This window comes from Motacilla alba, chromosome 17 (assembly GCF_015832195.1).
Source record: "Motacilla alba alba isolate MOTALB_02 chromosome 17, Motacilla_alba_V1.0_pri, whole genome shotgun sequence".
Lineage (NCBI taxonomy): Eukaryota > Metazoa > Chordata > Aves > Passeriformes > Motacillidae > Motacilla > Motacilla alba.
In genome coordinates, this window is record NC_052032.1 from 3461252 (window position 1) to 3474925 (window position 13674).

Sequence of the window (13674 nt, forward strand, 5' to 3'; positions counted from 1 at the left end):
AGTCACAGAATGGCTTGGGCTGGAAGGGACCTTAAAGATCATCCTGTAATGGGAAAATGAAGCAGTTAGCAGCAGAAAAATTTCATGTCAGAAAGACACAGAGGCTTAAAAAACTTCTGTAGGAGGACTGGAATATAAAGAAAACTACTCACAAGTATGAAAAAAAAAACGCCCTTCCATGTAAACAAGGACATCTGAAAATCAAATTAATGTTCAGGCTGGCAGGTTTGTGCCCATGGGTTCACTTGCTTGCACACATGTAGACACACAAACCCCTTTCTGGTCCAGCACTGCCTTTTCCTGGACTTGTTTATTCCACCTCCTCATTTTTTCAGTTTCTAAGGCACACACATCTGGAAGGTGAAGAAAAGTGAGTGGATCTGAGGCCAGAATTCTGCTTTTTGCTGATCATTAACTGCCACAACACTGTGATGGCCCCAGATTTTTGCCTCTGCCCTGAATTGGAGTAACAGCTCAAGTCAACAACTGGCCTAAGTTCTCTGATAGAATGCAGCCAAAGGGCCAGGGTCTTCATTTTTTTAAAATACAAGTGAGGCAATACTGTGTCAAAATAGTTTTAAAGGTCTTGACAATCTTTTGGCTGACTTCTCTCGGGCCTGGGGAGGATTGTTAGTGGTTAAAAACAACTTCCATGATTTTTTTTCAGCTAAAAGGTTATTCACAACTTTTTGATCATTTTGCTTATGATGAATCCCAACTAATCCAAAGAGCAGCATCATCTCTTGTAGTCACCCTCCTTGCCCTGCTTTTAAGATGTTATCTGCCAGTTTTTTTATTTATAAATCATCTCCCCAGTTATATGTTTTTTAAAAGAAACCTAAGAGCCCCATACCTAAGGTCACTGCAGTTCTCCTTGATCCTTATCCAGCCCATAGGGGTGAACCAACTTATGCTTCAAGTCCATTGGCATTTTTGATGAAAGAGTTGAGATATGGGGATGGTTCTGGCTGAATGTCAAAACCCACCTATGTCTTTGTAACACAGACCTTGTAACTCAGTCCTGCTCTTTTCCAAATGCCATCCTAATAACATGGGTTTTCCCAAGCCCTGGTGCTGCTGTGTTTCCATAAGGCTCCATGCCACAGTGTCAGCTAAACAGCCTTGGAGAGATGGGAGGGTGGGCAGGTGCAGGGAAGGGAATGGGAATTATTTTTGTTGCACACTTTATTACAACTGCAATGCTCAAACTTTCCACCCAAGCACTTAAAGCCCCCCAACACTCATAGCACAACAGGAAATGCCTAAGCTGAAGCACATCTCAGTGGCTCAAACCAATCCTTGAAGCCCTGGCAGCTCCTGGTGCCCAGGACCAAGAGTCTGTTGGCAGATCTTTGTGCCCCCCAGCCTCAGCCAAGTGCTGTGGGGGGCACTGGCAAGGCCAGAGCTGCCCAGGGCATGTCACCCCACCATGGTGACACTGTGAGCCATGGACCTGGTTTAACATCATGACCACCAACACTCTGGGAGGCAGGCAGGCCATGTGTGCTTAGGAAAATAAACCAGAAACCTTTTCCTTTGTGTCTCACAGTGCACACATCAATTCATGCCATGATGCTCAGCTTCTGGACAGCTAATCCTGCCCCACGCCCAGCAGGTACAACGTGTGGTTTACATCCTCCCAGGGCAACAAGGCGTGAGTTTGCAGGCTACTGAGTCATCTGTGGCAGCACAGGGCACTGCCATGGCTAAGTATTAGTGGCACTGTGAGGCTTTGTCCCCCCAGGAGTCCCCTGGGATGATGAGAACCTGGGCTGCCCACACAGCACAGCCACTGGCACTCCCCTGGCTCCTTCCCCAGCCTCAGCAGAGTCCCATCCAACCAAGGAAAAGAATTTATTTTTTTTTTTAAGAGAATAAAAGAAAGAAAAGAGGAAAAGCAGAAACCAAACAAATAAATAAAGGAGCAAATGCAGCACTTGACTCCAGAGGCCTCTGCCGTGGGAAGAAGCTGTCCCAAAGTGGTGTGTCATCAGCAGCACAGAAACCCAAACAATCAGCCCCTCTGTGTGCCGTGCCAGCTGCAGCCCGGCCGGGACCGGGGCGGGGAACAATGGCCGTGGGGACAATGGGGATTGTTAATGCTCCTCCGGGGGAACAGCCCCATGCAGCCCTGGGAGGGACCTGCAGCTGTCACCAGCTCCGAGCTGCCAGACAAGTGGCAGATTTGGGGTGCCCTCAAGAAGGGCGTGTGCCCGGTGGGACTCTCATAGGATGCTGGAAGTGGCAGTGAATGCTTGTTAAAGGTTTCTCTGCAGGGAAACCCTCTCCCCATGCTCAGCTGGAGTTTATGAGGCGCTGGGGTGCATGGATGGGAGAAGCAGGGCCAGGCTGTGCAGGATGCACCCATGGCTGCTCTACCAGTGCTGTTACCTGCACATACACTCACTCCAAACACACATGGAGAAGGTTTCTTCTCTTGACCTTAGCTCATCCTGAAGCTGATCACTCCATCCAGGAGCCATTGAAGCCAAGTGACCCTTCCCAGCAATGCCATTAGGGAAACAATTTCAGCTTTTCAAATGGATGTGGGAAGTTTATCTATTAAACTCTATGGAGGATGGCATCTTTTTGCCCCTCTCCCCATTTGCTTTTCATGTTTCATCCACCCCTTGGTGCTCTCCCACCCAGGACAGCATCACCTCTGGTCTGCCAAAGCCCAGGTACAGCAAAGTCAGGGTATTGGCTGGCAAAAAGAACCAGCTCTTGGGGCAGCAGCAATTTGCTTTGGAGCCGGGGTCCCTTTTCCTGAGGGAGTCAGAGGAGTGGCAGGGGTCTGTGTGTGTGTGTGTACACTATAAAGCACAGGTCCATCTGTCAGCATTGCTGGGCTATGACTACAAGTGTTTATCTTGAAAGCCAGAGGGTTACATTCTCCAAAGTTTCCAGGGAGAAAATACAGACCCTTCCTTTCAGCTGTGTGCTGGAGGATGTGTAACCTCGATGAATTCCTCCGTTTTGTTTGGCTTGGGTGCACTGTGCCAGGTAGCATCACTGGCCAGAGGCTCTCCTGGCTTTGATCTGGGAGCTAGGTGTGCTTCACGACAGGTTAATGGCCATCAAACTCTGCAGCCCAGAGTCTAGACTCTTCCACCTGCTCTGTACATATTAACACAGGCTCACACACAACTTGCTCTGTACATGTACCCATACGAGCAGCCAGTCTCACCACGGATGCAAAGCAAAGCTCCTCAGCAGCCTTCCAAAACAAGCAAACTAAGCCTCTGCAATGGACACAGCTGCACTGTGCATCCAGGGGACAACCAGCCTGTGCTCCTGCTGTATTCCCAGTCAGGGCTACCAGAGCTGAAGGTCTCCTTTCCATCAGCATCTGCAACAAAACATCCCCATGCTGCAGCTCTGTGAGGGATGCACATCCCAGGTGTAAAAAACACCACTGTGGGGGACTTCACAGTGTCAGAGTGGAGAAAAACATGCTGAGGGGCAGTCAGCCAGCCAGCTGCCTTGTATTTTGGCTGGCATCTCCTGTTCCTAACACCTAGCACCACACTCACAATGGAGAGGAATCCCAGGGGCAGCATTATCCCTGTCACACCTCCAGCCCAGTCACTTACAGAGAACACAGGCAATTTGTCCCTCAGGTTGGTCAACACTGGCTGCAGTGAGACCACAGAGCTGCTCCCCATCACTGTGTGCTGCACGGGGCTTCCAGGAGAAATGAATCATCCCCGAGCCAAGCAAACAAAAACAAAATAAACCCCTGTGTTTATAAAGTACAGGGAACGGCACAGCTGTGGGCCAGAGCCTTGAGAAAACAAGACAGCTTCAAAGCACCTGGAGCTGCACCCGGTGAGCAGCAGGGACAGGATGGACCAGCCAAGCTCCCTGTGGCTGCTGCTGGTCCTGGCAGTGTGGCCTGAGCTGTGTCCTGCTGAGTGTCCAGGGGACCTGTCCTACAGGCAGCAGAGGCACTGCCTGCTCTGCAGATGCCAGGAGGGGACGATCACAGAGTCACAGAATCATGGAATATTCTGAGTGGGAAGGGACCCAAAAGGGCCAGAGCCCAGCTCCTGTCCCTGCCCAGACCCCCCACCAACCCCACCCTGGGCATCCCTGGCAGCGCTGGCCAAAGGCTCCTGGAGCTCTGGCAGCCTCGGGGCCGTGCCCATTCCCTGGGGAGCCTGGGCAGTGCCAGCACCCTCTGGGGTGATCTTTTCCTGATCTCCAGCCTAACTTATAACTTAAACCTGACATATATTCATGCCATTCCCTCAGGAACTGTCACTGGTCACCAGACAATGGATCAGTGCCTGCACCTCCACTGGCCTTGGCCTGGGTGAGGAAGGTGCAAAATGTGGTATCATTTCCCCTCAGTCTCCTCTTCTCTAGGCTGAACAAACAAAGTGACCTCAGCCTCTCCTTGCATGGCTTCCTCCATTCTTCACCATCTTTGTGCCCCTGCTTTGGACATTCTCCAATGGCTTTAGATCTTTCTTTTATTGTGGCACTCAAAACTGCACATCAGTCCCAGTCACTCTGCATCAGTGGCTCCAAAGGGAGATTTGGGGGTTTTTCACCCAAAGTGCACATCCTGGTCCTGGCAGCACATCAAATGGGCGGCTCGGTCTGAAACCAGTCTGGGCACTGGCCAGGCACCCTCACACTGGCATTTCAAGGCTTTTGTTGTGTGTTGTTGCAGCTGCAACCAGGCAAAACCAAAGTCTTCATTTGACTGCAACAAATCACCATCATCTCCTTCACCCCCACAACCAAACTCCAATGCCACCACTCACCCCCACAGGACAAAGGGATGGAGAAGAGGCAGCAGCAGTGCTGGGCACTCAGATTTTAACACATGGTGGTGTCATGGTCCCCCTTTGGTCTATGTTTTCAGTGTGGCACGACCATCAGTGACACACAGGCCATAGCCCAGAGCCCTCAGTGTCATCCTCCTCCCTCTCTCCATCAGAAAAAGGAATTTAGCTTAAAAATTAAGACCTCAGGCAACCTGCAATGCTTTGGCGCTTGTCTTACAGGCTGCAATGTCACAGCCAAGTTTTCTGTGAACTTCAGCAGATTTTGACCAGGTGCTGGCGTCCTTCCCAAAGCACATGAATGTGGCTCAAATGAAGAGACATAACCAAAGAGGGGAAAAAAGGAGAAGTTCAGAAGGAACAATCAGAATTATTTGAGTAGGTGCAAATCAGGCAAACACGTTTAGCTCAAGAAGAAAAAGGTCTCTGGCAGAACCTTCTCCACATCAAATTCTGCACCGTTGTTTGGTTTGAAAACATTTTTGCTTTGAACTCACGTCCTGTTTGTTTGATTTGATGTTAAAGGGTTAACTAACCTGAAAAACTAAACAAATCTATTTGCTTTGGGCTGACTAAACTGATTAATTCAACCCACACTCTTCTCTCTTCCCTCTCCAGGTTTGTTGTTCTGCTTTAAAAAGGAAAAAGCAATAGCTTTGAGCTGATCTGATTTTTGTATTTTTTTCCCTCTCACCCTCCTGCACTTTTTGGTTTGGCTACCAGGCTGAGAAATCCATTACCCACAGGAGCCCAGGCCAGCATAACCCACATCTGACAGTAAAAGAAACCAGATTCTCATGTCTTTTTAGCCCCTGGCTTTCTTCTTGGGCTTTCCCACACACTTCCAGCTCCCACTGGGACCAGTGGCTACGCTGGGTGTTGAGGAGGGGAGGACCCTGTGCGAAAGGCTGCACGTTTCCCTCCTTTTTGTGCATCCATCTTGGGCTCCCTCATCTCAGCCACATCCCAGGAGTGCCACACCAGAACTGAAACCCCACGGACGCCCAAGCAGAGGCGAGACCGCGTCAGGAAGAAACACCAGGGAGGCAGCGAAGATGGACTCGATATGAATCTTTAATGCACAGAACAAGCTGCCGGGAGCCTTTCGAACGAAGGCTGCACACGGAGCCACCCCGTCCCCTCGGAGTGCTACAAAAGCCCAGCTTGCCTGCAGCGTCACGGGCACCTGCCTGGCTCCCTGCCCCGGGCCCCTCGCTGGCAGCGCGGTGTCACCGGCCACCCGTGCCACCTCCTCCGGCGTCCTCGGCCACCACGGCACTGGGGCCCCTCGCCCCACGGCTGCTGCCCGGTGGCAGGGCAGGCAGGGCAGGCAGGGAGGGGATCACCCTGCACCCATCAGCTCCCCTCTGCCTGGCCCTGGCCTCGAGTGGGTATCTCCTCCTCCCAGGGTTTTGGAGCGTGTAGTCCAGGAAATTCAGTAAGAAAAGATTAAAAAGGAGAGGCTTTTATGCTGAGTCAAATTAGGTAATTTCTTTTTTTTTTTCTTTTTTTTTTTTTCACTCTTGAAAAATTAAAAAAAAAAAAGGAAAAGAAATTAAAGTCCAACTTGCTCATTTCTTGTTTCTCTGCTGTCTGTGTGAGAAAGTCCTGTTTGGCCTCGCTGTCCCCTTCCACCCCCTCTGAACATCACCCGACCCCAAACCCCACCAGCCACTCAGCACATCACAAGTCCTCGACTCCTCGGAGTCCCTTTGCCTCCCACAGCTCCAGGCCCGCTCCTTCCCTCACCGCCCCTTGGACTCCCCGTAGGTGTTGCGCAGCATGGAGACCATCTTCTCCTCGCAGGTGACTTTGGTGTCCTTTAGGATGCTGTACCAGACCATGCCGGGCGGCCGGACCTCCTCGCTGCGGCAGAACAGGTAGGGCATGGTCTCGGTGCGGCTCTGGATGTAGGCACTGCGCAGCAGCGTCGAGCAGTGGCTGCTGACCTTCTCCAGCCTCCTCAGGATCAGGTGAGCCTTCCTGCAGGGGACAGAGATGGGAACAGAGCAGGGCAGGCAAGGCACAGGGGAGACCAGGAGTCAGAACTTCTGCATTCTGCCACCAGCTCTGTCTTGTGGCAAGAATGGACAAGACCCATTGCCTAAGACATTGTCTTTCCTGTTCCACGTGGAGAGAAGCTCTGTTTTTCCCAAAGTTCTGGGTATATATATCATTTCACAGCAGCAAGAGCTCAGGTCTGGCCCAGCGGTGCAGCTTGTGTGCCCTGGAGACACTCTGCCCAGGTAGATTGTAACCACCACCATATGATCCTGGCCAGCTCCAACACATGTGCTGGCCCCACCTCGTACCCTGGTGAGACCCCCAGCACCTTCCTGTCCCTGACTGATGAGCACAGCCCTCTCTTTCCTGACTTCTCAAGACTGCAGGAGGTAAACAGGCCGAAAGGACTGACACTAGAAGAGCGAGGAAAAAAAGCACAACTCATCAAGACAAAACAAAATAAACCCGTAAGAAACCAAGAATCCCCTTGTGGGAGTCTGCAAAGTGCTAAATCAAACAAAGGGAGGGAAGAAGCTTTACTTCAGTGGTTTGAAAGTTTCAAGATCACAGATTATTTCCTCTCCCTCTGGTGCCACAGGAAAGCTCTGAATTCAGGAGCTGGGGATTTCACAGTTCCTGCAGGAATGTAAATTCCCGATAATGATATGTCGGGGGCAGCACTGTCAGTCAGCAAGGCATAAACATGGGGATTATTTGATTATGAAAGCTGAGTGGTGTTGCAGCTCGGGCGGTGAGCTCCCAGCCCTGGGGGAGTGTCGGGAGCCTGATGTCCGGGGATGGGACGCCAGGGAAGGGTTGGTCGGGGTCACCTCAGCGCCAGAGCAGAGGGCAGAGACGGTGGCAGGAGGCAAGAGGGCATCCTGGCACCCCCAGCCACCTCGGACCTCTCCCTCCAGAGTGGGAACACTGGATGAAAGGCTGTAGGAAACCACTGCTCCACCAGGGCTGCACATGGGAAACTGTCCCACTCCTCCCCAGGGTGATGCGCTCTGGGTCAGCTTTGAGGGCAAAGGAAGAACAAAGGAAGTTGGGCCTTCCTGGACAACTCTCCATGATATCCATTTATGGATTTTATCCACAAAGACACAAGGCAGAGAATGAAAATTTTATAATGATAAAAATTTGAGGGCAATTTGAGCCTCGTTAGCTACACACGCATCTATAATAATGACGTCATGGGCTGAGCTCTGACACAACACCTCTACTCATGTTACTCTCCACAGCAGCCACCTGACCTACAGCATCTGGTGCTCCCACCACACACTGAGACCTGACACACTGCCAGGAGCAGGTCCTGTGCTGCTGGGTGTGTGCCTCTTGGAGCCACAAGTTCTATGATGGCATTAGGTGCTTTTGGTGAAGACTGATTGATTCAAGCTCAGCTCAGCAGCAAACTGAACTCTGTAGTGATTGTCCCTACAGCTGCCAAACTTCAGCAAATCAGTCACTGCAGCTGGAAGGGACCAAAAGCCATCACCTGTGCCCCTTCCTGCTGGGATCAACCTGCCTGGATGAATTTCTTCTCACCTCTTCCTAGAGTCAGGAGCTGGTGATCCTTCCAGTGCTTCCCATCCTCATGCTGGGAAATTTTCTTAACATCTGCCCTGGTTCTCCCTTTCAGGGAAGGCTGAACAAGCACAGGACTCACATCACCTCATGGGGTGGACTTTTTATGTCAGCTGGCCATGCTCAGGAGGAGATCACTCAGCCAGAACACCTTCACAAAGGAGAAATCTCATCTCTCTAAGGCCACAACTCCACGATCACCCTGATTTATCCCAAAGCAGTTCTACTGCCAAAATGGGGTGCTGGCACTTCCCCAGCCCTTCAGCTAGTTCTTGTGCTGGTGTCCATGCACCTGAACACTTCCAGCTCACCACAAGGCCTCTCCCAGCCACAGCAAGAGGGCAGCAATGAAGAGTGGCCATGACCAGCCCTTGAGGAAAACCCTCATGGTGGGTAACACACAACACAAGGAGTGGATATCTCAGATGGCCAGTGGCTCTCTGCTAGCCCTTCCTCTATTCCACTCTTCCCTTCCTCTATTCCCTTCTCACCACTTCCCCTACCCTACCCTCCACAGCTTTCCTCACCCATCTCTCACTTTTCTCCCACACAACCTGCCTTTCCCTCCATTTCCCTTGGCCTTCTCTACCTTCCCATTTTCATTACTTGCTGCGCTACACTTTAATGATCACCTGGATATGGCTAGAACTCACCATGTTGTCCTTGCTCCTTGATATCTGCTCAGGCCTCTTATCCAGGCAAATATTCCTACATGTGAGTAGCACTTCAAGGATGGCAAGAAATTCAGGGGTCAAACCACGCCAACCTGCTGACGCCTGCTGCGCCAGAGGCTGTGATTCTCCTGGAGCTGTCTCCACACACCTGCTGCATCCACAGCTCACTCTGTGCAGCCAGCCCCAGGAAAAACCTGTGTTTAAGGATGGGATGTGGCACAGGATGGGCTGGCCCTGTGAGATACTGAAAACACACTGAACTGTGGTCACAGAGGAGACAGGGTGATGGGGCAGAGGGAATCAGGCCCCTCGCTTTTGATATCCGGTGCCAAAGCTCCAGTTTTGACGGGTTTCACTGCTTTAAATCATTTATTTTAGCAGGGTAATGAAGTCATGTGTAAATGTTAGATTTAGCTTTCGGCTGTCAGCTGTTCCCTCTTAAAAAAAAATAAGGAGGAAGAGAGACAGAGTGGGTGAGGGGAGGGGTGAAAAAGAGAGAGAGGCTTTCTGGTGAAGACGGGGTAATAAATTACAGGAGCAGTTCTTGGGCTGCCAATTTAACACCATAAATCAAGCCCTGGGTATTACCCAAGTGCTCCCTACGGAGGGCTGTCGGGTCAGAACGACCACCTTTTCAAATACTGGAAATGAAATCTTCCTAAATGCTGACCAACCTCATCCCTGCCAGACATTGCAATTTATTGCCTTATTAAAGGGCAGGAATTGGGAGGGGACACCAGGGGAGCGAGAGGGGAGTCACTCTCCTGGCTGCCTGTGGCTGGACCCCAAGGGATGAAGTGACCCCCTTGCCCCTCACCCCACAGCCCAGATGGGGATGCCCCCATGTTGGTGTGGGCCAGCAGTGCCCTCTCTCCCACCCCAGGAGCCAGGGACTGATTCTGGACTGCACCTAGGTGGTGGATTTAGGAGGTCACAGCACAGTCACAAATGATGAAGAGGGGGATTTAAAAATAGTGACAGCTCTAAGCAGCCACTTCCCTCTGCGGTGCCTCGTGGCGTGAAGAGGGAGAGAAAATGGGAGGGGAAATGGGTGTCTGCTGCCAGGGCACTTTCCAAGGGCTCCTGCATGAACAGGAGACAGGGCCCTGAGGTCCCTGCTGCCAGCCCCAGCTCTGCAGGGATTTGCCCAAGAGTAGGAGCTTCCTGTTCTGCCCAGTGCCAGGGGTGCTCCTGCTGGGATGTTTGTGCCTTCCAGCTGCACAGGGGACAGCCAACACTCACCTTGAGGGCTGATATGGGATGAAAATATATCCAGAGCCAGCCAAACCCTGCCCTCCCTTGGAGAGAGGTACTAAAAGAGGGTGAAGCAGCATGAAGGAGCCATTAAGGAATGATACCTGGCTGGAAGGAAGAATGAGATTCCTGAGACTGCAGGGAGGGGTGGCTGCCTGGCTGCTGTGCTCCTGCATGAGGTGGTTTTGTCATAAATTCAGATTTTCCACTCTAGAGAACTGACCTGGGTCTTTCAGACCCTTGTGTCTGAGGACAGTGAGTCCAGGACTTGATGGCCTCTTCTTATCACAGTGTCCCATCAGAACATTGCATTCCCCCTTGTACCAGAAGGCAGCTGCTCTGGAGATGCATTTCATGTCCCTTGGCCAGCCCAGCTGCCTGCCTGGGTGACTGGCTGGAGCAGGGGACAGGTTGTGAGCCCTGGGCTGATGCCATGTACTGACCCCAGTGTTGCTGGTAGCCACAAATGGGAGCATGGAAAGAAGATTTTAGGTTAATTATTTGTTCTGCCTCCTCTTAAAAGCCATACCCTGCTTGCAGTGGTCATGGGAATCATCCTGAAAACACAGTAAGAGAAAATAATAGTGAAATCTCCTGGTGGCTGGGTTAGGAAGCATGCTGGCTGCATGGATCCAGAGGTCTAGGTGCACAGTAGCATTAAAGTTCACTGATTTAGACAGATTCTTCTGTCTTGTTGGAACAAATTAACTGTGTGAGATTCACTCAGTGTCTGTGAGAGGAATGGGGGGAGCAGGAAAGGGGCTGCTGTTGCTAGAGGAGATGAGCAGGATGAAGCAAGCCAGGTGTTGAGATGCTGCTGACCACGGAAAATCCTGGTTTAGGGCCACCTATGAGCTAAGTTTTTAATGTCTCCTTAATGTAAACGGTCTGGTTGGGACATCTGGCTGTCAGTGTGTCTTCTTGCCAGCAGCTGTTTGCAGTAACCTGTGGCTTTCATGGAAACTGGGCTCACGAGGACCTCAGTGTGATGTATTTATTACACAGAGGCAGCCGGCTCCCCTCTTGTCGCTCCGTTTTATGAGCGAACATTCGCTGTGAAGCCGAGGCTCATCTGACAAACATCTCAAGGTACAAAAATGCATGTCCCCCTGGGAAGGAGAACAGCCTGTCAATTAAAATCCTGTTACGAGATGGCCTCCCTTGGCAAAAAAAAAAAAAAAAAGTCCTCATTGCCTCCTGCTGTGTCAGTGGCTCTGCTTCTGTCCAAGCTCCCTGAGAAGCCAGGCTGGATGGCAGAGCTTTGCTCCTGTCACGAGCCTGGCCCTGGCTGCCTTGGCTTTTATAGATTCATCCCCTTGGCTGCATGTCACGTATTTCTCAGGGCAGAGGAGTGCTGGGAGGAGCTTCCCCTGGCTCAGTGAGGACAACAGACAGCAGCCAAATTGACCATGGGTTCCAGATGTAGCTGGGACCTGGAACTGGCAGTTTAAATGTCACCCTGCTGTCCCACAGCTTGAAGCAGGTATCAGGTTAGGCAGCATCCTTCAGTGGGTAGGATCTCAAGTAACAGGGGAAATAAAGATGTGTAAGAAGAAGCTGATGGCTCCCAGGGATTCAGAGAAAAAGGAACAATTGCAAAGGACAAACAAGCCTGCAGTGCCATCAGAGGGAAGGCAGGGGGAAGATGAGAGTGGCTCTGTTCCAGAGGCCACTGAACTACCAAAGAAACTATGACCAAGGTCATCTTTGGAGGAGGACAAGCCCCAGGCTAGCTTGGATCTATGTCCAGAAGGGGTGTAAGGTTGTGAGGCATCATCCTGGTACTATGGAGAGCACATCCAACAAGCAGAGAGGAGACAGAGGGAGAAGGAAAAACTTTTCCAGGCCTATATTATACCCTTTGCCCCCCACTCCTCGGTGTTTCCAAGCCCCCAGCTCACCCACTTGGTTCAGGCTGGGTGAAACAAACATTCATGCAAAGACCACCCAGCGGCCAGGTGTCCCACCAGCATTCATCCAAGGACTGAGCAGGACCTGGAGCTCCAAAAGGATGCAGGACAGCTTGGTGAACACCAAAAAGGGGCCTTCTCTTAGCTACAAGGAGACTAGGGGGTCACATCCCCAGTGGCCAAGCAGAGGGGTGCTCTGGGGCAGGGCAGGACACAGGGAAGGAACAGGTACCTGGGCCCCAGCTCATCCTCACTGCGCCAGACGAAGTCTCCAAACTTCTCGTAGTGGGAGTTGTAGTGGTGCTGGACTCGGAAGAGCATGGAAGCAGAGACCTCCATCAGGGTGTTGTAGGCTGTCTGCTGCTCCTTCCCGCTCGTGTAGCCATTGTAGAGGTTGTAGATTTTGTCAGCTATCTCTGGAAAGGATCAGGGCACGGGATTAATGACCAGCTGAAGGTGCTAACATGGGAAGAGGAGGAGCAGAGCCCTTGGCTGGCAGCTGGGGTGGCTGGCAGTCCCTTGGGGCTGCCTGCAGTGTGGGTCAGTGACTGCAGAGCAGTCAGCAATTCCTCAGGCTGATCCTGCAGTGGGCGCCCTGCATGAGCAAAGCTCTCACAAAGACTCCACCAACACTCCATGAAGGAGCAGGAGGAGAGGCAAAAAGCTGCCAGGACAGGCAGACAGCCTCATCCTCCCAGGAAGGGCAGGCAAGCTTTTCCCAAATTCACCAAACCAAAAGACCTTGGCAGCTATGGTGCTAAAGAGTGGGAAGAGATCAACACTTGACCCCAGGATGGCCCTTCAGCCAGAAATGCAGCCCCTCATCGTTGTGGGCATTGGCTGGAGCAGCTCAGATGTGTTAAACAAGACATTAACTGTCTGCTGTAAAAAAAAAAAAATCTCTTTTTGGAGATGAGAAATGCACAAAATGGCATCTCCTTCTTTCTCCTTAGTATCCTGCTTGCTGTTTTTCCCTGGGAATGCTTTTCTTATTGAACATGGAATTAGGCACCAATTTTTTTTTTTTTTTCTGTTTGATATTCCCAATGGAAAGCAAGCAAGAAAGAGAACAGGTAACATGATGTTCACATACAGGAATCCTTTTAAACCTGAAAGCAGCCAGGTGCTCTGGTTTGGGTGAAAAGACAAGTGGGATCAGTTTCAAAACTGAACAATGCAAATGTGCAAAAGTAGCTGGGATTTTATTAACACTTCTGTTTCCAAACTGATCCAGCTGCCCCCAGCATCCCTTCAAACACCCAGAGCCAAAGGTGCCCTGCATGGCCCAGCCAGGGCTGCTTCCCTCAGGTTTGTGAGAAGGGATTGCTCTTCTCCAGGGGCCTGTGTCAGACACACAGTACCAGCTCCCACAGCCATGCATGGGAAGGATGCCTGTGTGGCCTCACAGAGTCATCAGCTGCCCAGCCAAGGAGACTTCGCCCCTGGACACTC

The 13674-nt window shown here is 51.4% G+C and overlaps 1 protein-coding gene across 1 annotated transcript in view; it reads right to left on the reverse strand.

Moving 5' to 3' along the window:
- Positions 1-5847: 5847 nt before the first annotated feature.
- ASTN2 (astrotactin 2) overlaps positions 5848-13674 on the reverse strand; it is a 323686-nt gene continuing 315859 nt past the window's right edge. The window contains exons 22-23 of the mRNA XM_038156713.1: positions 12455-12638; positions 5848-6776 (exon numbers count right to left, since the gene is read on the reverse strand). Coding sequence (XP_038012641.1) covers positions 6539-6776; positions 12455-12638 — 422 coding nt within the window. The 3' untranslated portion in view covers positions 5848-6538. The remainder of the gene's footprint in view (positions 6777-12454; positions 12639-13674) is intronic.